Source organism: Carcharodon carcharias, chromosome 2 (assembly GCF_017639515.1).
Source record: "Carcharodon carcharias isolate sCarCar2 chromosome 2, sCarCar2.pri, whole genome shotgun sequence".
NCBI lineage: Eukaryota > Metazoa > Chordata > Chondrichthyes > Lamniformes > Lamnidae > Carcharodon > Carcharodon carcharias.
In genome coordinates, this window is record NC_054468.1 from 35,060,128 (window position 1) to 35,084,993 (window position 24,866).

The window sequence follows — 24,866 nt, forward strand, 5'->3', positions numbered from 1 at the left end:
ATCTGCAGATGTCTGGAATATTGATAGTTAAACTGATATTATGGCAGTCGAAATGTAAGGGCATTCAGAGATAAGGAATAGTGAAAACCAAGATGGCCTTTAAAATACAGAACATTATTGATTGCAATGCTCAAGTAAGACATATCTGCTGCTTTGCTAAAATTTGATTTATCAGAGTGAAGGTTGAACATTGACAATTCGGTCGCATTTTAAATACCTGTTGTTTCTCTTGTTGAGGCTAAAGTGGTTGAAGATGCTGTTACTGTTGTAGATGGTGCTATTGCGGTGCTTTCTTCTGATGTTGATGGTGATGATGATGGTGAAGCTGTTGAGGTGAAAAGGTTTGTGAGCTAAAACAAACATTTCATCCAGTTCATTGCACTATAAGGCTGTCAAATGATGAAGATAATTTCAATGACATGAATAAACAAGAATGATTGACATGAAGATGGTGTACTGGTTTGATATTCATTATGAGATGGTGCCTGATCTTACATTGAATCAATGCGTGTTGCATTTTCAGTAGGTTGTTACAAAACGTATTTCTATTTATCATAAGGTTTACTTTTACAGGGAGCATAAACTTGGCTGCTTCCTTTTCATTCTTCAGTTCACAAAATACCACTGAAGATCATTGGTTGTATTGAGTTTTCTGAAACAAAGTATTGTAATGCATGCAATCAATAATATTGGATTGCTAGATTGCAATTGATTATACCTGTCGATTCTGGTGTTGTAGTTGTTGGGGAAGTGGTCACAGTAGTGATAGCCTCTGTTGAAGTACTTCGTTCCGAGGATCCAGAAGATGTCCCATATTCTAATCATAGAAATGTCAGTAATCAGTGAAAAGCTCTTATACGTATCGTCATAAGATGTGTAAAATAAACTATAATGTCACTGAATTGAGCTGAAAATGTTTGATCAATGCTTTCTTCAGGGGAACAATGAGTAGAAAATCATATAGTTTGCATTTGGAATGAATGAGTTGCTTATATTTGGCCACTGAAGGGGCTTTATTGATAGATGATGCGCCATATCAAGTTTCAATGAACTTTAACAACTCGTCAAAGTTGTCTGTCATGAGACAAGTTACATCCATTATTAGGGAAAATAGGAATATTACTGCGTAAGCGTTTTTACTGATTTTGTTTTGGGTCAAATATTGATTGGAGAAGTGACTGTAGCTGTTGTGACAAGAAGCACAATCACACCTGTGATTTCTGAGTTTCTATTCATTCTGTGAGATAGGAAAAAGAGAATTGAAAACTTGAAAAGATTCAAAACAATTTGATAGATCTGTATATGTCTGGAATATTGATGGCTAAACTGATATTATGGATATAGAAATGGAAGGGTATTCAGAGACAAGACATCGTGAAAACAGAGATGACCTTTGCAATACTGAAAGGTATTGATTACAATGGTCAAGTTAAGAATGGTCTGCTGCTTATTTAAAATATGATTTATCGGAGTGAAGGTTAAACATAGACAATTGGCTAGCATTTTAAATACCTGTTGTTTCACTTGTTGAGGCTAAAGTGGCTGCAGATGTGGTTACAGTCGTAGATGGAGCCTTTGAGGTGCTGTCTTCTGATGTTGAAGGTGATGATGATGATGTATCTATTGATGTTAAAAAAGTTGTCAGTGAAAGAAAGCAATGATGCTCCTGGTGATTGCAGCATTGCAGAAAGAAAAGTTCAATGACACGAATGAACAAACATGACTGCAATTAAAATAGTGAATTGGTTTGGTACTTATTATGAGACTGCACCAATCTCAAAGTGAAGCACTACATGTTGTATTTTAAGTTGGTTGTTACTATCCTTATTTCTATTTACTATAATGTGTACCATGACAGGGAGTATAAACTTGGCTGGGTTGTTTTCATTTTTGAGTTTACAACGTACCAGTGACCATCATTTCATTTTGTTTTCGGAAAGAAGTTTTAATCAACATTTGTAATTCAGCCCACCAATAATATTGGATTGCTAGATTGCAACAGATTATACCTGTTGATTCTGATGTTGTAGTTGCTGGGGAAGAGGCCACACTAGTGATGGCCTCTGTTGAAGTGCTTCCTTCCGAGGTTCCAGAAGATGTCCCGTATCCTAATCATGGAAATGTCGATAAACAGTGTAAATCCCACACAGTAATCATCATAAATTGTGAAAAATGAACAACAATGTCACTGAATTGAACTGAATATATTTGACAAATGCATTGTTCATGAGCATAATGATAATACAATCATATATTATGCATCTAAAGTGAAGGAGGTGCTTATATTTTCCCACTGAAGGAGCTTCCATGATATATGATGCATGATACCACATTTCAATAAACTTTAAGCACTTGGCAAAGCTGTCGATCATGAGACTAGCTATATCCATTTTTAGGAAAAATAAGAATATCGCTGCATGAGTCTGTTTATTGATTTTGTTTAGACATCAAATATTGATTGAAGAAGTGACTGGAGGATTTGTGACAAAAAACAAAATTACACCTGTGACTTCTGAGTTTCTATTCATTCTGTGAGTTAGGGATAAGTGATTTGAATATTTGAAAGGAATTCAAACATGTTGATAGATCTGCAGATGTCTGGAATATTGATAGTTAAACTGATATTATGGCAGTCGAAATGTAAGGGCATTCAGAGATAAGGAATAGTGAAAACCAAGATGGCCTTTAAAATACAGAACATTATTGATTGCAATGCTCAAGTAAGACATATCTGCTGCTTTGCTAAAATTTGATTTATCAGAGTGAAGGTTGAACATTGACAATTGGGTCGCATTTTAAATACCTGTTGTTTCTCTTGTTGAGGCTAAAGTGGTTGAAGATGCTGTTACTGTTGTAGATGGGGCTATTGAGGTGCTTTCTTCTGATGTTGATGGTGATGATGATGGTGAAGCTGTTGAGGTGAAAAGGTTTGTGAGCTAAAACAAACATTTCATCCAGTTCATTGCACTATAAGGCTGTCAAATGATGAAGATAATTTCAATGACATGCATAAACAAGAATGATTGACATGAAGATGGTGTATTGGTTTGATATTCATTATGAGATGGTGCCTGATCTTACATTGAAGCAATACGTGTTGCATTTTCAGTAGGTTGTTACAAAACGTATTTCTATTTATCGTAAGGTTTACTTTTACAGGGAGCTTAAACTTGGCTGCTTCCTTTTCATTCTTCAGTTCACAAAATACCACTGAAGATCATTGGTTGTATTGAGTTTTCTGAAACAAAGTATTGTAATTCATGCAATCAATAATATTGGATTCCTAGATTGCAGTAGATTATACCTGTCGATTCTTGTGTTGCAGTTGTTGGGGAGTTGGTCACAGTAGTGATAGCCTCTGTTGAAGTACTTCGTTCCGAGGATCCAGAAGATGTCCCATATTCTAATCATAGAAATGTCAGTAATCAGTGAAAAGCTCTTATACGTATCGTCATAAGATGTGTAAAATAAACTACAATGTCACTGAATTGAGCTGAAAATGTTTGATCAATGCTTTCTTCAGGGGAACAATGAGTAGAAAATCATATAGTTTGCATTTGGAATGAACGAGTTGCTTATATTTTGGCCACTGAAGGGGCTTTATTGATAGATGATGCGCCATATCAAGTTTCAATGAACTTTAACAACTCGTCAAAGTTGTCTGTCATGAGACAAGTTACATCCATTATTAGGGAAAATAGGAATATTACTGCGTAAGCGTATTTACTGATTTTGTTTTGGGTCAAATATTGATTGGAGAAGTGACTGTAGCTGTTGTGACAAGAAGCACAATCACACCTGTGATTTCTGAGTTTCTATTCATTCTGTGAGATAGGAAAAAGAGAATTGGAAACTTGAAAAGTTTCAAAACAATTTGATAGATCTGTATATGTCTGGAATATTGATGGCTAAACTGATATTATGGATATAGCAATGGAAGGGTATTCAGAGACAAGACATCGTGAAAACAGAGATGACCTTTGCAATACTGAAAGGTATTGATTACAATGGTCAAGTTAAGAATGGTCTGCTGCTTATTTAAAATATGATTTATCAGAGTGAAGGTTAAACATAGACAATTGGCTAGCATTTTAAATACCTGTTGTTTCACTTGTTGAGGCTAGAGTGGCTGCAGATGTGGTTACGGTTGTAAGTGGGGCTGTTGAGGTGCTGTCTTCTGATGTTGAAGGTGATGATGATGGTGTAGCTGTTGATGTTAAAAGAGTTGTCAGTGAAAGAAAGCAATAATGCTCCTGGTGATTGCAGCATTGCAGAAAGAAAAGTTCAATGACATGAATGAACAAACATGACTGCAATTAAAATAGTGAATTGGTTTGGTACTTATTATGAGACTGCACCAATCTCAAAGTTAAGCACTACACATTGTATTTAAAGTTGGTTGTTACTATCCTTATTTCTATTTACTATAATGTGTACCATGACAGGGAGTATAAACTTGGCTGGGTTGTTTTTATTTTTGAGATTACAACGTACCAGTGACCATCATTTCATTTTGTTTTCGGAAAGAAGTTTTAATCAACATTTGTAATTCAGCCCACCAATAATATTGGATTGCTAGATTGCAGCAGATTATACCTGTTGATTCTGATGTTGTAGTTGCTGGGGAAGAGGCCACACTAGTGATGGCCTCTGTTGAAGTGCTTCCTTCCGAGGTTCCAGAAGATGTCCCGGAACCTAATCATGGAAATGTCAATAAACAGTGTAAATCCCACACAGTAATCATCATAAATTGTGAAAAATGAACAACAATGTCACTGAATTGAACTGAATATATTTGACAAATACATAGTTCATGCGCATAATGATAATGCAATCATATAGTATGCATCTAAAGTGAAGGAGGTGCTTATATTTTCCCACTGAAGGAGCTTCCATGATATATGATGCATGATACCATGTTTCAATTAACGTTGAGAACTTGGCAAAGCTGTCGATCATAAGACTAGCTATATCCATTTTTAGGAAAAATAAGAATATCGCTGCGTGAGTCTGTTTATTGATTTTGTTTAGTGATCTAGTATTGATTGAAGAAGTGACTGGAGGATTTGTGACAAAAAACAAAATTACACCTGTGACTTCTGAGTTTCTATTCATTCTGTGAGTTAGCAATAAGTGATTTGATATTTGAAAGGAATTCAAACATGTTGATAGAACTGCAGATGTCTGGAATATTGATAGTTAAACTGATATTATGGCAGTAGAAATGTAAGGGCATTCAGAGATAAGGAATAGTGAAAACCAAGATGGCCTTTAAAATACAGAACATTATTGATTGCAATGCTCAAGTAAGACATATCTGCCGCTTTGTTAAAATTTGATTTATCAGAGTGAAGTTTGAACATTGACAATTAGGTCGCATTTTAAATACCTGTTGTTTCTCTTGTTGAGGCTAAAGTGGTTGAAGATGCTGTTACTGTTGTAGATGGGGCTATTGAGGTGCTTTCTTCTGATGTTGAAGGTGATGATGATGGTGAAGCTGTTGAGGTGAAAAGGGTTGTGAGCTAAAACAAACATTTCATCCAGTTCATTGCACTATAAGGCTGTCAAATGATGAAGATAATTTCAATGACATGAATAAACAAGAATGATTGACATGAAAATGGTGTATTGGTTTGATATTCATTATCAGATTGTGCCTGATCTTACATTTAAGCAATACGTGTTGCATTTTCAGTAGGTTGTTACAAAACGTATTTCTATTTGTCATAAGGTTTACTTTTACAGGGAACATAAACTTGGCTGCTTTCTTTTCATTCTTCAGTTCGCAAAATACCACTGAAGATCATTGGTTTTATTTAGTTTTCTGAAACAAGATATTGTAATTCATGCAATCAATAATATTGGATTGCTAGATTGCAATAGATTATACCTGTTGATTCTGGTGTTGTAGTTGCTGGGGAAGAGACCACAGTAGTAATGGCCTCTGTTGAGGTGCTTCCTTCCGAGGTTCCAGATGATGTCCAATATTCTAATCATAGAAATGTCAGTAATCAGTGCAAAGTTATTATAAATATCATCATAAACCGTGTAAAATAAACAACAGTGTCACTAAATTGAGCTGAAAATGTCCGATTAATGCTTTCTTCAGGAGAACAATGAATAGAAAATTATGTTGTTTGCATTTGACATGAATGAGTTGCTTATGTTTGGCCACTGTAGGAGCTTCATTGATGGATGATGCACCATATCAACATTAAATGAATTTTGTCACTTCACAGTTGTCTGTCGTGAGACATGTTACATCCCTTATTAGGGAAAATAAGAATATTGCTACGTAAGCATGTTTACTGATTTTGTTTTGGATCAAATACTGATTGGAGAAGAGACTGTCACTGTTGTGACAAGAAGCACAATCACACCTGTGATTTCTGAGTTTCTCTTCATTCTGTGAGATAGGAAAAAGAGAAGTTTAAACTTGAAAAGCTTTCAAACACGTAGGCGGATTTGCAGATGTCTGGAATATTGTTTGCTAAACCGATATTATGGTAATAGAAATGGAAGGGTATTCAGAGACAAGGCATCGTGAAAACCGAGATAACCTTTGCAATACTGAAAGGTATTGATTACAATGGTCAAGGTAAGAATGGTCTGTTGCTTATTTAAAATATGATTTATCAGAGTGAAGGTTAAACATTGAAAATTGGCTAGCATTTTAAGTACCTGTTGTTTCAATTGTTGAGGCTAAAGTGGCTGCAGAAGTGGTTACGGTCGTAGGTGGGGCTTTTGAGGTGCTGTCTTCTGATGTTGAAAGTGATGATGATGGTGTAACTGTTGATGTTAAAAGAGTTGTCAGTGAAAGAAAGCAATAATGCTCCTGGTGATTGCAGCATTGCAGAAAGAAAAGTTCAATGACATGAATGAACAAACATGACTGACATTAAAACAGTGAATTGGTTTGGTACTTATTAGAGATTGCGTCAATCTCAAAGTTAAGCACTACACATTGTATTTTTAAGTAGGTTGTTATTATCCTATTTCTATTTATTATAATGTGTACCATTACAGGGAGTTTAAAATTGGCTGGGTTGTTTTCATTTTTGAGTATACAACGTACCAGTGACCATACTTTCATTTTGTTTTCGGAAAGATGTTTTAATCAACATCTGTAATTTAGCCCACCAATAATATTGGGTTGCAAGATTGCTATGGATTATACCTGTTGATTCAGGTGTTGTAGTTGCTGGGGAAGTGACCACAGTAGTGATGGCCTCTATTGAGGTGCTTCCTTGTGAGGTTCCAGAAGATGTCCCATCTTCTAATCATAGAAATTTCAGTTATTAGTGCAAAGCTCTTATACATATCATCATAAAACGCGTAAAATAAACAACAATGTCACTGAATTGAGCTGAAAATGTTTGATCAATGCTTTCTTCAGGAGAACAATGAATAGAAAATCATATCGTTTGTATTTGACATGAATGATTTGCTAATGTTTGTCCACTGTAGGAGCTTCATTGATAGATGATGCGCCATATCAACTTTCAATGAATTTTGACACTTCGTCAAAGTTGTCTGTCGTGACACATGTTACATCCATTATTAGGGAAAATAGGAATATTACTGCGTAAGCGTGTTTACTGATTTTGTTTTGGATCAAGTATTGATTGGAGAAGTGACTGTCACAGTTGAGACAAGAAGCACAATCACATCTGTGATTTCTGAGTTTCTATTCATTCTGTGAGATAGAATAAAAGAGAAGTTTAAACTTGAAAAGGTTTCAAACACATTGGCAGATCTGCAGATGTCTGGAATGTTGTTGGCGAAACCGATATTATGGTAACACAAATGGAAGGGTATTCAGAGACAAGGCATTATGAAAACCGAAATGCCCTTTGCAATACTGAAAGGTATTGATTACAATGGTCAAGGTAAGAATGGTCTGCTGCTTATTTAAAATATGATTTATCAGAGTGAAGGTTAAACATCAACAATTGGAAGGCATTTTAAATATACTTGTTGAGGTGAAAGTGCCTGCAGATGTGGTTACAGTCGTAGGTGGGGCTGTTGAGGTGCTGTCTTCTGATGTTGAAGGTGATGATGATGGTGTAGCTGTTGATGTTAAAAGAGTTGTCAGTGAAAGAAAGCAATAATGCTCCTGGTGATTGCAGCATTGCAGAAAGAAAAATTCAATGACGTGAATGAACAAACATGACTGACGTTAAAACAGCGAATTGGTTTGGTACTTATTAGAGATTGCGCCAATCTCAAAGTTAAGCACTACACATTGTATTTTTAAATAGGTTGTTACTATCCTTATTTCTATTTACTATAATGTGTACCATGACAGGGAGTATAAACTTGGCTGGGTTGTTTTCATTTTTGAGTTTACAACGTACCAGTGACCATACTTTCATTTTGTTTTCGGAAAGATGTTTTAATCAACATCTGTAATTTATCCCACCAATAATATTGGATTGCTAGATTGCAACAGATTATACCTCTTGATTCTGGTGTTGTAGTTGCTGGGGAAGTGATCACAGTAGTGATGGCCTCTGCTGATGTGCTTCCATGCGAGGTTCCAGAAGATATCCCATATTCTAATCATAGGAATGTCAATAAACAGTGTTAAACCCACACGGGTATTTTCATAAATTGTAAAAAATGAACAACAATGTCACTGAATTGAACTGAATCCATTTGACCAATGCATTGTTCATGAGAACAATGATAATGCAATCATATAGTTTGCATCTAAAGTGAAGGAGATGCTTATATTTTCGAACCGAAGGAGCTTCCATGATATATGATGCACGATTTCTATAAACGTCGAGCACCTTGGCAAAGACTAGCTATATCCATTTTTAGGAAAAATATGAACATCGCTGCATGAGTGTGTTTCTTGATTTTGTTTAGGGATCAAATATTGATTGATGAAGTGAGAGTAGGTGTTGTGACAAGAAGCACAATCACACCTGTAATTTCTGAGTTTCTATTCATTCTGAGAGATAGGAATAAGCGACTTGAAAATTTGAAAGGAATCCAAACACGTGGATAGATCTGCAGATGTCCGGAATATTGATAGATAAATATTGATATGATGGCAGCAAAAACGTTTCGGTGTTCAGAGAGAAGAAATAGCGAAAACCAAGATGGCCTTTACAGTACTCAAAAATATTGAGTGCAATGGTCAAGTAAGACTTATCTGCTGCTTTGTTAAAATTTGATTTATCAGAGTGAAGGTTGAACATTGACAATTGGGTAGCATTTTAAATACCTGTTGTTTCACTTGTTGAGGCTAAAGTGGTTGAATGTGGTGTTACTGTCGTAGATGGGGGTGTTGAGGTGCTTTCTTCTGATGTTGAAGGTGATGATGATGATGTAGCTGTTGAGGTGAAAAGAGTTGTGAACTAAAAAATCATTTGATCCAGTTGATTGCATGATAAGTCTATCAAATGATGAAGATAACTTCAATGATATGAAGGGTATTCATTATGAGACTGTGCCTTATCTCACATTTAAGTATTACACATTGCATTTTAAGCAGGTTATTACAAGACTTATTTCTATTTATCATAATGTTTACTTTTACAGGGAGCATAAATTTGGCTGGTTTCTTTTCATTCTTTAGTTTAGAAAATACCAGTGAAGATCATTGGTTGTATTTAGTTTTCTGAAACAAGGTATTTTAATTCATGTAATCAATAATATTGGGTTGCTAGATTGCAACAGATTATACCTGTTGATTCTGGTGTTGTAGTTGCTGGGGAAGTGACCACAGTAGTGATGGCCTCTGTTGAGGTGCTTCCTTCAGAGGTTCCAGAAGATGCCCAATATTCTAATCAAACAAATGTCACTAATCAGTGCAAAGTTCTTATACGTATCATCATAAAACTTGTAGATATGTTCAATGACATGAATGAACAAACATGACTGACATTAAAATAGCCAATTGGTTTGGCATTTATTATGAGACTGCGCCAAAATCAAAGTTAAGCACTTCACATTGTATTTTTAAGTAGGTTGTTACTAGTCTTATTTCTATTTACTATAATGAGCACCATTACAGTGAATATAAACTCGGCTTGGTTGTTTTCATTTTTGAGTTTACAACGTACCAGTGACCATCGTCTCATTTTGTTTTCGGAATGATGTTTTAATCAACATCTGTAATTTAGCCCACCAATAATATTGGGTTGCTAGATTGCAACAGATAATACCTGTTGATTCTGGTGTTGTAGTTGCTGGGGAAGTGACCACAGTAGTGATGGCCTCTGTTGAGCTGCTTCCTTCCGAGGTTCCAGAAGATGCCCAATATTCTAATCATAGAAATGTCAGTAATTAGTGCAAAGTTCTTATACGTATCATCATAAAACATGTAGATATGTTCATCACATGAATGAACAAACATGACTGACATTAAAATAGCGAATTTATTTGGTACTTATTATGAGACTGTGCCAATCTCAAAGTTAAGCACTACACATTGGATTTTTAAGTAGGTTGTTACTAGTCTTATTTCTATTTACTATAATGTGCACCATAGCAGGGAGTATAAATACGGCTTGGTTGTTTTCATTTTTGAGTCTACAACATACCAGTGACCATCCTTTCATTTTGTTTTCGGAATGATGTTTTAATGAACATCTGTAATTTAGCCCACCAATGATATTGGGTTGCTAGATTGCTATAGATTATACCTGTTGATTCTGGTGTTGTCGTTGCTGGGGAAGTGACCACAGTAGTGATGGCCTCTGTTGAGCTGCTTCCTTCCGAGGTTCCAGAAGATGCCCAATATTCTAATCATAGAAATATCAGTTATTAGTGCAAAGTTCTTATAAGTATCATCATAAAACATGTAGATATGTTCAATGACATGAATGAACAAACATGACTGACATTAAAATAGTGAATTGGTTTGGTACTTATTATGAGACTGCGCCAAAATCAAAGTTAAGCACTACACATTGTATTTTAAATAGGTTGTTACTATCCTTATTTCTATTTACTATAATGTGTACAATTCCAGGAAGTAAAAACTTGGCTGGGTTGTTTTCATTTTTGAGTTTAAAACGTACCAGTGACCATCCTTTCATTTTGTTTTCGGAAAGATGTTTTAATCAACATCTGTAATTTAGCCCACCAATAATATTGGGTTGCTAGATTGCAACAGATTATACCTGTTGATTCTGGTGTTGTAGTTGCTGGGGAAGTGACCACAGTAGTGATGGCCTCTGTTGAGGTGCTTCCTTCCGAGGTTCCAGAAGATGCCCAATATTCTAATCATAGAATTGTCAGTAATTAGTGCAAAGTTCTTATACGTATCATCATAAAACATGTAGATATGTTCATCACATGAATGAACAAACATGACTGACATTAAAATAGCGAATTTATTTGGTACTTATTATGAGACTGTGCCAATCTCAAAGTTAAGCACTACACATTGGATTTTTAAGTAGGTTGTTACTAGTCTTATTTCTATTTACTATAATGTGCACCATAGCAGGGAGTATAAACACGGCTTGGTTGTTTTCATTTTTGAGTCTACAACATACCAGTGACCATCCTTTCATTTTGTTTTCGGAATGATGTTTTAATGAACATCTGTAATTTAGCCCACCAATAATATTGGGTTGCTAGATTGCTATAGATTATACCTGTTGATTCTGGTGTTGTCGTTGCTGGGGAAGTGACCACAGTAGTGATGGCCTCTGTTGAGCTGCTTCCTTCCGAGGTTCCAGAAGATGCCCAATATTCTAATCATAGAAATATCAGTTATTAGTGCAAAGTTCTTATAAGTATCATCATAAAACATGTAGATATGTTCAATGACATGAATGAACAAACATGACTGACATTAAAATAGTGAATTGGTTTGGTACTTATTATGAGACTGCGCCAAAATCAAAGTTAAGCACTACACATTGTATTTTAAATAGGTTGTTACTATCCTTATTTCTATTTACCACAATGTGTACAATTCCAGGAAGTAAAAACTTGGCTGGATGTTTTCATTTTTGAGTTTAAAACGTACCAGTGACCATCCTTTCATTTTGTTTTCGGAAAGATGTTTTAATCAACATCTGTAATTTAGCCCACCAATAATATTGGGTTGCTAGATTGCAACAGATTATACCTGTTGATTCTGGTGTTGTAGTTGCTGGGGAAGTGACCACAGTAGTGATGGCCTCTGTTGAGGTGCTTCCTTCAGAGGTTCCAGAAGATGCCCAATATTCTAATCGTACAAATGTTAGTAATCAGTGGAAAGTTCCTACATGTATCATCATAAAACTTGTACATATGTTCAATGACATGAATGAACAAACATGATTGACATTAAAATAGCCAATTGGTTTGGTACTTATTATGAGACTGCGCCAATATCAAAGTTAAGCACTACACATTGTATGTTTAAGTAAGTTGTTACTAGCCTTATTTCTATTTACTATAATGTGTACCATTCCAGGGAGTAAAAACTTGGCTGGGTTGTTTTCATTTTTGAGTTTAAAACGTACCAGTGACCATCCTTTCATTTTGTTTTCGGAAAGATGTTTTAATCAACATCTGTAATTTAGCCCACCAATAATATTGGGTTGCTAGATTGCAACAGATTATACCTGTTGATTCTGGTGTTGTAGTTGCTGGGGAAGTGACCACAGTAGTGATGGCCTCTGTTGAGGTGCTTCCTTCCGAGGTTCCAGAAGATGCCCAATATTCTAATCATAGAATTGTCAGTAATTAGTGCAAAGTTCTTATACGTATCATCATAAAACATGTAGATATGTTCATCACATGAATGAACAAACATGACTGACATTAAAATAGCGAATTTATTTGGTACTTATTATGAGACTGTGCCAATCTCAAAGTTAAGCACTACACATTGGATTTTTAAGTAGGTTGTTACTAGTCTTATTTCTATTTACTATAATGTGCACCATAGCAGGGAGTATAAACACGGCTTGGTTGTTTTCATTTTTGAGTCTACAACATACCAGTGACCATCCTTTCATTTTGTTTTCGGAATGATGTTTTAATGAACATCTGTAATTTAGCCCACCAATAATATTGGGTTGCTAGATTGCTATAGATTATACCTGTTGATTCTGGTGTTGTCGTTGCTGGGGAAGTGACCACAGTAGTGATGGCCTCTGTTGAGCTGCTTCCTTCCGAGGTTCCAGAAGATGCCCAATATTCTAATCATAGAAATATCAGTTATTAGTGCAAAGTTCTTATAAGTATCATCATAAAACATGTAGATATGTTCAATGACATGAATGAACAAACATGACTGACATTAAAATAGTGAATTGGTTTGGTACTTATTATGAGACTGCGCCAAAATCAAAGTTAAGCACTACACATTGTATTTTAAATAGGTTGTTACTATCCTTATTTCTATTTACCACAATGTGTACAATTCCAGGAAGTAAAAACTTGGCTGGATGTTTTCATTTTTGAGTTTAAAACGTACCAGTGACCATCCTTTCATTTTGTTTTCGGAAAGATGTTTTAATCAACATCTGTAATTTAGCCCACCAATAATATTGGGTTGCTAGATTGCAACAGATTATACCTGTTGATTCTGGTGTTGTAGTTGCTGGGGAAGTGACCACAGTAGTGATGGCCTCTGTTGAGGTGCTTCCTTCAGAGGTTCCAGAAGATGCCCAATATTCTAATCGTACAAATGTTAGTAATCAGTGGAAAGTTCCTACATGTATCATCATAAAACTTGTACATATGTTCAATGACATGAATGAACAAACATGATTGACATTAAAATAGCCAATTGGTTTGGTACTTATTATGAGACTGCGCCAATATCAAAGTTAAGCACTACACATTGTATGTTTAAGTAAGTTGTTACTAGCCTTATTTCTATTTACTATAATGTGTACCATTCCAGGGAGTAAAAACTTGGCTGGGTTGTTTTCATTTTTGAGTTTAAAACGTACCAGTGACCATCCTTTCATTTTGTTTTCGGAAAGATGTTTTAATCAACATCTGTAATTTAGCCTACCAATAATATTGGGTTGCGAGATTGCAAAAGATTATACCTGTTGATTCGGGTGTTGTAGTTGCTGGGGAAGTGACCTCAGTAATGATGGTCTCTGTTGATGTGCTTCCTTCCGAGGTTCCAGAAGATATCCCATATTCTAATCGTAGAAATGTCAATAAACAGTGTAAATCCCACACGGGTATTATCATAAATTGTAAAAAATGAACAACAATGTCATTGAAGTGAACTGACCAATGCATTGTTCATGAGAACAATGATAATGCAATCATATAGTTTGCAACTAAAGTGAAGGAGCTGCTTATATTTTCCCACCAAAGGAGCTTCCATGATATTTGATGCATACCACGTTTTAAAAAACGTTGAGCTACTTGGCAAAGCTGTCTGTCATGAGACTAGCTATATTCATTTTTAGGAAAAATAAGAATATTGCTACATGAGTGTGCTTATTTATTTTGTTTAGGCATCAAATATTGATTGATGAAGTGACTGTAGGTGTTGTGACAAGAAGCACAATCACACATGTGATTTCTGAGTTTCTATTCATTCTGTGAGATAGGAATAAGTGAGATAGGAATAATTGACTTGAAAATTTGAAAGGAATTCAAACATGTTGATAGATCTGCAGATGTCTGGAATATTGACAGTTCAACTGATATTATGGCAGGAGAAATGTAAGGGTATTCAGAGAGAAGGAATAGTGAAAAGATGGCCTTTACAATACTCAAAAATTATTGATTGCAATAGTTAAGTAAGACTTATCTGCTGCTTTGTTAAAACTTAATTTATCAGAGTGAAGGTTGAATATTGACAATTGGGTAGCATTTTAAATACCTGTTGTTTCACCTGTTGAGGCTAAAGTGGTTGAATGTGGTGTTACTGTTGTAGATGGGGCTGTTGAGGTGCTTTCTTCTGATGTTGAAGGTGATGATGATGATGAAGCTGTTGAGGTGAAAAGAGTTGTGAGCTAAAAAAGCATTTGATCCAGTTTATTGCACGATAAGGCTATCAAATGATGAAGATAACTTCAATGTCATGAAGGGTATTCATTATGAGACTGTGCCTGATCTCACATTTAAGCATTACACATTGCATTTTAAGCAGGTTGTTAAAAGACTTATTTCTATTTATCATAAGGTTTACTTTTGCAGGGAGCATAAACTTGGCTGGTTTCTTTTCATTCTTCAGTTGACAAAATACCAGTGAAGATCATTGGTTGTATTTAGTTTTCTGAAACAAGATATTATAATTCATGCAATCAATAATATTGGATTGCTAGATTGCAATAGATTATACCTGTTGATTCTGGTGTTGTAGTTGCTGGGGATGTGGTCACTGTTGAGGAACTTCTTTCCCAGGCTCCAGAAGACGTCCAATCTTCTAATCATAGAAATGTCAGTAATCAGTGCAAAGCTCTTATACGTATCATCATAAAACATGTAAAATAAACAACAATTTCACTGAATTGAGCTGAAAATGTATGATCAATGCTTTCTTCAGGAGAACAATGAATAGAAAATCATATGGTTTGCATTTGAAATGAATGAGCCGCTTATATTTGTTCACTGTAGGAGCTTCATCGATAGATGATGCGCCATATCAAGTTTCAATGAATTTTGACAACTCGTCAATGTTGTCTGTCATGAGACAAGTTACCTCCATTATTCGGGAAAATACGAATATTGCTGCATAAGCGTGTTTACTGATTTGGTTTTGGGTCAAATATTATTTGGGGATGTGACTAGTTGTTGTGACAAGAAGCACAATGACACCTGTGATTTCTGAGTTTGTATTTATTTTGTGAGATGGGAAAAAGAAAATTCAAAATTTGAAAAGAATTGAAACATGTTGATGGAGCTGCATATGTCCGGAATATTGATGGCTAAACCGATATTATGGTAATAGAGATGCAAGGGACGATGATGATGTATCTGTTGATGTTAAAAGAGTTGTGAGCCAAAAATAGCATTTTCTCCATTGCATTGCACTATAAGGTTTATCAAATGATGAAGATAACTTCAATAACATGAATGAACAAAAATGGTTGGCATGAAAATAGTCCATTGGTTTGGTACTTATTATGAGACTGCTGCGGATCTCAAAGTTAATTGCTACACGCTGGGCAGAATTTTGGCCTTGCCGTGCGGGATCAGCTGGGGCGGGCGGGCGCCGGGGCACGATGTCCGCTGGGTCCAATGGCGACATGGCGGCCAATTCAATATCAGTGTCAGCAGCTCCTAGAAGGCTGCCACGGATGGAAGCTGAAGACTAGTCAATGGAAACCGTAGCGGGTGGACATGGCACATGGGAGGGCAGATCAGCTCTGCATTTCTCGGTTGAGTACCTCGCTGGAGGAGGTGGCAAGAAGAGAAATGCTTGTCCCCAGGGATGGGAGGAGGAGGTGCCTCCATCTCACCAAAAAGGCCTGGGAAGAGGTGGCACCCAGGTCAGCAGCCACGACGAAGTGAGGCGCACATGGGTGCAGTGCTGGAACCGCTTCAATGATCTCCTGTGATCGGGAAGGGTGAGTACCATGTTGACATGGGTCACTTTGCACAACAGTTAAGAGCTGCCCATCACCCTGTGGATCTCAGGGGTGCTAGAGTGTGAGTGGCAAATGTCAATGTGGCAGAATCTGGCCAAAGGAGTGAGCCCTGGCTGCTTGGAACCAGTGTCTTCCAGCTCCAGGGTCACAAGTTGGCTGAGCTCTGTGAGGTATTCCTCAGGTGGGGCTGGCCATGCTGCAATGGCACTACAGATAGTGAATGGACTAATGAATGCTCCTCCACCCTTTCAGGAGAAAACATCCTATAACAATATTAAGAGGTTGCGGACTGGAGGGGGATCCCCACACCTCCTCATCCTCAAGCGCTACAAGCTGGAGGCCCTGGAGCTGGAGAGGCGCCATGCACATCAGTCAAGCGCCGCAGTGAGGTAGGGGTGCCAGAGGGAGGTAAGGCAGTGCAATGAGGTGAGAATGTCAGCTATTACAACCATTCCAGTGCAATCTCTATATTGATATGAGCCTCGAACCTGGAATCGCCATTGATAATCGAAAGGTGAGGGCATATCTCTGCCTCATCAGAGTGCCAGCCATGCACAGTAACAGTGCCATAACTTAAACTAATGACATGTTCTTCTTCTCCCCTTTAGGCTCACCAGCAGACAGTAGTCATGAGGAGCCTGAAGGCCCATCCCTGGCCCCTGAGGACCAACATGCTCACCACGCACTTGATTCACACCATCTCTGTCAAGCAGGCACCAGCGCAGCTACCAGCACCTCGGTGGGCATAACATTGCCATGTAGTCTATCTGTGCACATTGGTGAGGGCACTTTACATTCAATTGAGGTGCAGGCTGAGGCAGAGAGTACCCAGGGCATCAGCAGTCAGAAGACTGCTGGGGAGTAGGACAATGCTCAGTCGATGGCTGATGATGAGCCTCTGGAGTCATCTCTGAGGCAGCAGATGCTGGAGGAGATACATGAGCGAATACGTGCTGTGTTGTCCATTATGGAGGAGTCCCTGCGGAACATAAGCACTGCATTGACCCTCGTGGCCAAGCGCAATGCCTCCTCCATGGAGAGAGCGGCGGCTCTTTTGGAAAGGCTCCTCCAGGGAGTCAATCAGGGGTTCCTGGGGATGTGCTCAGACCAACAAGCCCTCAAACCGGCAATGGCCTCAGCTGGTCAGTGTCAGTGTGGGAGATGGAGTGGATACCCAGTATCCCAGCTCGGTACTTGTCCATTAATGGTGAGCAGGGAGGTCCAATGCAACCTCACGTTGGCGCACAAGCTGCCTGTCATCTCTGTGGGCTCCTCTCAGGGCGGTCCGGATGACAGCAGCAGCTCCTCCGCCCTTCTGCCAGTGACCATGGCATCTAATGAGGCTGCGGAGACTGGGGAGATGCCAACCATGGCACTGGCCGCTCCCTCCCAGGTTGGGCCAGCACAGGCTCCACGGGCCAGAGGACACCCGCCAAGGTCATCAAGGTCAACAAGAAGGCAGAGTGAGCAGGCTGTCTCCAATGCCAGTGCTAGGGATGTGGGAGCACCTAGATGTAGCACCCACAAATGAAAACTTAAAGCACCTTAAGCACAGCATGGCCTTTCATCAGTGATATTTGGTTCCTCCATTTTTCTTTTTTTAATGGTATGATGGAAAACACTGGTTAATATTAATTTCAGCAATGTTTCACATTCACAAGTAAATGACATGTTATTTTGTGCAATAGGCCTCTGTATGCTTCATTTGTTCTGTAGGTGCAGGATAGGCCATAATATTATGATGGGCGTTTGTCTTCTGAAACTTTATTGCAAAGGCACAGAGTGTATACTGTTGACCAAGGAACTGGTCCTGCAGGGACTGAGTATGGAGCCTGCAGCCCTGGCATGTGGTGGTGGTTTTTATTTGGTAGTCTAGCTGAAGGACCATTGGATCAAAGCATCCCGGTGTCCCTGCCTCCCTGGAGGTTACGCAGGTCGGGTCAGCATCTATCCCCTCAGGGTTCTCACCGTGCTTGTCCTCAGACTCACGACTGGACTCATCATCTGTTGCCTGTGCAGCTGCGTCAAGGCCTTCTTCCTCCACTGCGTCCCCCCCTTGCCAGCGCCATATTGTGGAGAGCGCAGCATGCAACCACTATCAGTGTCACACGATCTGGGGGGATATTGGAGTGCGCCCCCTGAGCGGTCCAGGCATCGGAAGCGCACCTTGAGAAGACCGATGGTTCTCTCTAACACAACCCTTGTGGAGGCGTGGCTCCTGTTATACCGCTGCTTGACCCCTGTTCTTGGGTGGCGGAGAGGGGTCATGAGCCACCTTCTGAGGGGATAGCCCTTGTCACCCAGCAGCCATCCATCCAGTCAGGATGGAGCACTGAAGAGTCTCAGCACCTGGGTGTGCTTCAGGATGTAAGTGTCATGGGTGCTGCCAGGGTACCTTGCATAGACTTGTAGAATCAGCATCCTGTGGTCACACACTATCTGCACGTTCATGGAATGAAAGCCCTTCCTGTTGACGAAGGCACCGGGCTCACCTACTGGTGCCTTGATGGCCACATGTGTGCAGTCTATAGCACCCTGGACGCGAGGGAAGCCAGCAATGGCCGCAAAGCCCCTGGCTTTATCTGCCTGGCTGGTCTCCTCCATACGATAATGAAGGAAAGTCAATGCATGCCTGAACAGAGCTTCTGTCAATGGTTTGACACGACTGTGGACAGCTGATTAGGAGACTCCATAAAGATCCCCCATTGATCCCTTGCAAGTGCCAGAGGCACAGAAGTTGAGGGCCACCATTACCTTCAGCGCCACTGGCATGGGATGTCCGGCCACACTGTTGGAACTGATCTCAGGGCCGATCCTCTGACAGATGGAGGTCACTGTCTCCCTTGAGAGATGGAGCCTCCTTCAGCATTGCATCTTGGGCTTATTGAGATAGCTGCATCGCTGCCTGTAACCCCTGGCAGCAGAATAGTGGCATCTTCTGCAGCCCCTTCCTGTTGGCCCTGCGCCCCTTGTGCCTGCACCTCTCCTCCCACAGATCACTCCCCTGGAAGCTGAATAGGCACCTGGCCTGCCTCCCCCTTCTGGCCCTCTCTTCCTCCTCAGAGGAGGTGCTGCCAGTGGAGACCACAATCCCCATTACCAGGGTGAGGGAAGGCTGTCTGATACCTGGAAGGCCCCACGTGGTGTGAATCCTCCAGGGGCCTGGAAAACAACACTGAGTCCTGAACTGAAACCTCTAAATTCTCTGAATGCAGCTCTGAAGTGAGATGAAACTCTCCTGTTCACAGAAGCAACCAACAGCAAGTAATACCCTAAACTCCTCACTAACCACATTGGCAAGACCACTGACCCCTCTTATCCAACCAGTGGATGAGGTTTGGATAATTGAGGCCTGCCCGTTTTGCCCGTGAGACGGCCTAAAACTTGCACAGGCTACGTAAAGTCAGAGACAATTAGTCTCTCAAGGGCCTTAACCGGCCACTTAATTAATGGAGGGTGCACCTCCATCTCCATTGCACACCCACCTAGCGAAGTATTGTGAGAGTTCGTGTTGACATCGGCATGCTTTATTTAATGCTCGAGTGGATCGGGCACCAGCCACGCCCTTCTCCCCCACCCACCCCGCCCCCCAACCAGCCGAGCTAAAAATCCTGCCCATTATATTTTAAGTAGGATGTTACAAGATGTTTTCCCATTTACTATAATGTTTACCATTACAGGGAGTATAAACTTGGCAGGTTTCTTTTCATTCTTGAGTTTACAAAATACTAGTGAAGATCATTGGTTGCATTTTGTTGTCTGAAACAAAAGTAAGGATGTATGCTTCAGTTATACAGGGCCTGGGTGAGATCACACCTCAAATACTGTGTGCAGTTTTGGTCTCCTTATTTAAGGAAGGATGTAAATGCATTGGAAGCTGTTTAAAGGAGGTTCACTAAATTAATACCTGGAATGAGTGGGTTGTCTTATGAGGAAAGGTTGGACAAACTGAGTTTGTTTCCACTGGAGTTTAGAAGAGTGAGGGATGATTTGATTAAAGTATACAAGATCCTGAACGGCCTTCACAAGGTAGGCATCGAAAGGATGTAAAAAACAAAAAACTGCGGATGCTGGAAATCCAGAACAAAAACAGAATTATCTGGAAAAACTCAGCAGGTCTGGCAGCATCGGCGGAGAAGAAAAGAGTTGACATTTCGAGTCCTCATGACCTCCTGTTGAAGGGTCATGAAGACTCGAAACGTCAACTCTTTTCTTCTCCACCAATGCTGCCAGACCTGCTGAGCTGAAAGGATGTTTCCTCTTGTGGGTGAGCCCTTTTAGGGGACGCCCTTTTAGGACAGAGATGAGAATTTTTTTCTTTCAAAGGGTTATGCAACTTCTGGGATTCTCTGCCTCAGAAGACAGTGGAGGCGGGGTCATTGAATATTTTTAAGGCAGAGGTAGATAGATTCTTGTTAGGCAAGGGAATCAAAGGTTATCGGAGTTAGATGGGAACAAGGAAAGCAGAACACAAGAAGATCAGCCATGATCTTATTGAATGTTGGGGCAGGCTCGAAGGGCTGAATGGTCTACTCTGTTCCTATTTCTTATGTTCTTATGTATTGCAATTTATCCAATCAATAATATTGGATTGCTAGATTGCAGTAAATTATACCTGTTGATTCTGGTGTAGTTGCTGGGGGAGTGGTCACAGTAGCGAGTGCCTCTGTGGAGGTGCTTCCTTCTGAGGTTCCAGAAGATGTCCAATCTGCTAATCATAGAAATGTCAGTAATCAATGCAAAGCTCTTAAACATATCATCATAAAATGTGTAAAATAAACAACAATGTCACTGAATTGAGCTGAAAATGTTTGATCAATGCTTTCTTCAGGAGAATAATGAGTAGAAAATCATATCATTTGCAATTGAAATGAATGAGTTGTTTATGTTTGGCCACTGATGGAGCTTCATTGATAGATGATGCGCCATATCAGGTTTCAATGAACTTTAACATCTCATCAAAGTTGTCTGTCATGAGACTAATTACATCCATTGTTAGGGAGAATAAGAATATCCGGAATACTGATGGCTAAACTGATATTACAGTGATAGAAATGTAAGGATATTCAGAGACAAGGCATCGTGAAAACCGAGATGGCCTTTGCAATACTGAAAGATATTGATTGCAATGATCATGGTAAGAATTGTCTGCTGCTTGTTTAAATAAGATTTATCATAGTGAAGGTTTAACATTGACAATTGGCTGGCATTTTAAATACCTGTTGTTTCACTTGTTGAGGATAAAGTGTTTGAAGACGTGGTTACAGCTGCAGATGGGGCTGTTTCTTCTGATGTTGAAGGTAATGATGTTGATGTAGCTGTTGATGTTAAAAGAGTTGTCAGTGAAAGAAAGCAATAATGCTCCTGTTGATTGCAGCATTGCAGGAAGATAAGTTCAGTAGCACGAATGAACAAATTAGATTGGTTAGCGTATTGGTTGGGTACTTATTATGGCACTGCTCCAGATCTCAAAGTTAATACACATCGTACTTTAAGTAGGATGTTACAAGGCTTTTTTCTATTTATTATAATGTATATACAGGGAGTATAAACCTGGCTGGTTTGTTTTCATCATTGAGTTTACAAAACACCAGCAAAGATCATTGGTTGCATTTTGTTTTCAAAAAGGTTTAATCAACATTTATAATTTGTCGCAACAATAATATTGGATTGCTAGATTGCAACAGATTATACCTCTTGATTCTGGTGTTGTAGTTGCTGGGGAAGTGGTCACAGTAGTGATTGCCTCTGTTGAAGTGCTTCCTTCAGAGGTTCCAGAAGATGCCCAATCTTCTAATCATAGAAATGTCAATAAACAGTGTAAAACCCACACGGGTATCATCATAAATTGTGTAAAATGAACAACAATGTTACTGAATTGAACTGAAACTGATCAATGCACTGTTCACTAGAATAATGAATGTACGATCATATAGTTTGCATCTAAAGTGAAGAAGATGTTTATTTTCACCCACTGAAGGAGCTTTCATGATAGATGATACACAATATCAAGTTTCAGCAAACTTTGAGCACCTTGTCAAAGTTGTCCGTCATGAGACTAGTGATATCCACTATTAGTTAAAATAAGAATATCGCTGCATAAGTGTGTTTATTGATTTTGTTTCGACATCAGATATTGATTGGTGAAGTGACAGTAGGTGTTGTGACAAGAAACACAATCACACCCGTGATTTCTGAGTTTCTATTCATTCTGTGAGATAGGAAAAAGAGAGTTGAAAAACTTTTTTTTTTCCATTCACAGGGCGTGGGTTTTGCTAGCTAGGCCAGCATTTATTGCCCATCCATATTTGCCCTTGAGAAGGTGGTGGTGAGCTGCCATCTGAACCGCTGCAGTCCATGTGGTGTAGGTACACCCACAGTGCTGTAGGAAAGGGGGTTCCAGGATTTTGACCCAGTGACAGTGAAGGAACGGCGATATATTGCCAAGTCAGGATGATGAGTGACTTGGAGGGGAACCTCCAGGTGATGGTGTTCCCATCTATCTGCTGCCCTTGTCCTTCTGGATGGTAAAGGTCGTGGGTTTGGAAGGTGCTGTCTAAGGATCCTTGGTGAATTCCTGCAGTGTATCTTGTAGACGATACACACTGCTGCTACTGTGCATCGGTGGTGGAGGGAGTGAATGTTTGTGGATGAGGTGCCAATCGAGCGGGTTGCTTTGTCCTGGATGGTGTCCAGCTTCTTCAGTGTTGTGGGAGCTGCACTCATCCAGGCAAGTAGAGAGTATTCCATCACACTCCTGACTTGTGCCTCGTAGATAGTGGACAGGCTTAGGGGACTCAGGAGGTGAGTTACTCATCGCACAATTGCTAGCCTCTGACCTGCTCGTGTAGCCACATGATTTATATGGCTAGTCCAAATCAGTTTCTGGTCAATGGTAACCCCCAGGATGTTGATAGTGGGAGATTCAGTGATGGTAATGCCAGTGAACATCAAGGGGTGATGGTTGTATTCTCTCTTGTTGGAGATAGTCATTGCCTGACACTTGTATGGTGCAAATGTTACTTGCCACTTTTCAGCCCAAGCCTGGATATTGTCCAGGTCTTGCTGCATTTGGATATGGACTGCTTCAGTGTCTGAGGAGTCGCGAATGGTGCTGAACATTGTGCAACATCAGTGAACAGCCCCACTTCTGACCTTATCATGGAAGGCCATTGATGAAGTAGCTGAAAATGGTTGGGCCTCAGACATGACCCTGAGGAACTCCTGCAGTAATGTCCTGAAGCTGAGATGACTGACCTCCAACAACCACAACCATCTTCCTTTGTGCTAGGTATGACTCCAACCAGTGGGGAGTTATCCCCCTGATTCCCATTGACTCCAGTTTTTCTAAGGCTCCTTGATGCCACACTCAGTCAAATGTTGCCTTGATTTCAAGGACAGTTATTCTCGCCTCACCTCGGGAGTTCAGCTCTTTTATCCATGTTTGAATCAAGGATGTAATGAGGTCAGGATATGAGTAGCCCTGACGGAACCCAAGCTGGGCATCAGTAAGCAGGTTTTTGCTAAGCAAGTGCCACCTGATAGCACTGTTGATGACCCCTTCCATTACTTTTCTGATAATCAAGAGTAGACTGATGGGGTGGTAATTGGCCGGTTTGGATTTGTCCTGCTTTTTGTGTACAGGACATACCTGGGAAGTTTTCCACATAGCTGGATTGATGTCAGTGTTGTAGCTGTACTGGAACAGCTTGGCTAGGGGCGTGGCAAGTTCTGGAGCACAAGTCTTCAGTGCTATTGCCGGATTATTGTCAGGGCCCATAGCCTTTGCAGTGTCCAGTGCCTTCAGCCATTTCTTGATATCATGTGGAGTAAACCGAATTGGCTGCAGACTGGCATCTGTGATGCTGGGGACCACCGGAGGAGGCCGAGATGGATCATCCACTCGGCACTTCTGGCTGAAGATGGTTGCAAATGTTTCAGCCTTATCTTCTGCACTGCTGTGCTGGGCTCCTCCATCATTGAGGATGGGGATACTTGTGGAGGCTCCTCCTTCAGTGAGTTGTTTAATTGTCCACCACCATTCATGACTGGATGTGGCAGGACTGCAGAACTTAGATCTGATCCATTGGTTGTGGGATCGCTTAGCTCTGTCTATCACTTGCTGCTTATGCTGTTTGGCATGCAAGTAGTCCTGTGTTATAGCTTCACCAGGTTCACACCTCATTTTTAGGTATGCCTGGTGCTGCTCCTGTCATGCTCTCCTGCACTCTTCATTGACCCAGGGTTAATCCTCTGTCTTGATGGTAATGGTATAGTGGGGGATATGCTGGGCCATGAGGTTACAGAATTGTGTTTGAGTACAATTCTGCTGTTGCTGATGAC

At 39.8% G+C, this 24,866-nt stretch overlaps 1 protein-coding gene across 1 annotated transcript in view; it reads right to left on the reverse strand.

Moving 5' to 3' along the window:
* The window catches only part of LOC121287205 (serine-rich adhesin for platelets-like), an 85,100-nt gene that overhangs the window by 39,149 nt on the left and 21,085 nt on the right, over window positions 1-24,866 (reverse strand). The window contains exons 8-37 of the mRNA XM_041204870.1: window positions 22,218-22,316; window positions 21,743-21,841; window positions 21,139-21,234; window positions 15,275-15,358; window positions 14,813-14,920; window positions 14,019-14,117; window positions 13,538-13,636; window positions 13,059-13,157; window positions 12,579-12,677; window positions 12,098-12,196; window positions 11,619-11,717; window positions 11,139-11,237; window positions 10,659-10,757; window positions 10,179-10,277; window positions 9,698-9,796; window positions 9,236-9,343; window positions 8,460-8,558; window positions 7,975-8,070; window positions 7,178-7,276; window positions 6,682-6,789; window positions 5,891-5,989; window positions 5,390-5,497; window positions 4,597-4,695; window positions 4,100-4,207; window positions 3,305-3,403; window positions 2,804-2,911; window positions 2,010-2,108; window positions 1,513-1,620; window positions 719-817; window positions 218-325 (exon numbers count right to left, since the gene is read on the reverse strand). Coding sequence (XP_041060804.1) covers window positions 218-325; window positions 719-817; window positions 1,513-1,620; window positions 2,010-2,108; window positions 2,804-2,911; window positions 3,305-3,403; window positions 4,100-4,207; window positions 4,597-4,695; window positions 5,390-5,497; window positions 5,891-5,989; window positions 6,682-6,789; window positions 7,178-7,276; window positions 7,975-8,070; window positions 8,460-8,558; window positions 9,236-9,343; window positions 9,698-9,796; window positions 10,179-10,277; window positions 10,659-10,757; window positions 11,139-11,237; window positions 11,619-11,717; window positions 12,098-12,196; window positions 12,579-12,677; window positions 13,059-13,157; window positions 13,538-13,636; window positions 14,019-14,117; window positions 14,813-14,920; window positions 15,275-15,358; window positions 21,139-21,234; window positions 21,743-21,841; window positions 22,218-22,316 — 3,021 coding nt within the window. The remainder of the gene's footprint in view (window positions 1-217; window positions 326-718; window positions 818-1,512; window positions 1,621-2,009; window positions 2,109-2,803; window positions 2,912-3,304; window positions 3,404-4,099; window positions 4,208-4,596; window positions 4,696-5,389; window positions 5,498-5,890; window positions 5,990-6,681; window positions 6,790-7,177; window positions 7,277-7,974; window positions 8,071-8,459; window positions 8,559-9,235; window positions 9,344-9,697; window positions 9,797-10,178; window positions 10,278-10,658; window positions 10,758-11,138; window positions 11,238-11,618; window positions 11,718-12,097; window positions 12,197-12,578; window positions 12,678-13,058; window positions 13,158-13,537; window positions 13,637-14,018; window positions 14,118-14,812; window positions 14,921-15,274; window positions 15,359-21,138; window positions 21,235-21,742; window positions 21,842-22,217; window positions 22,317-24,866) is intronic.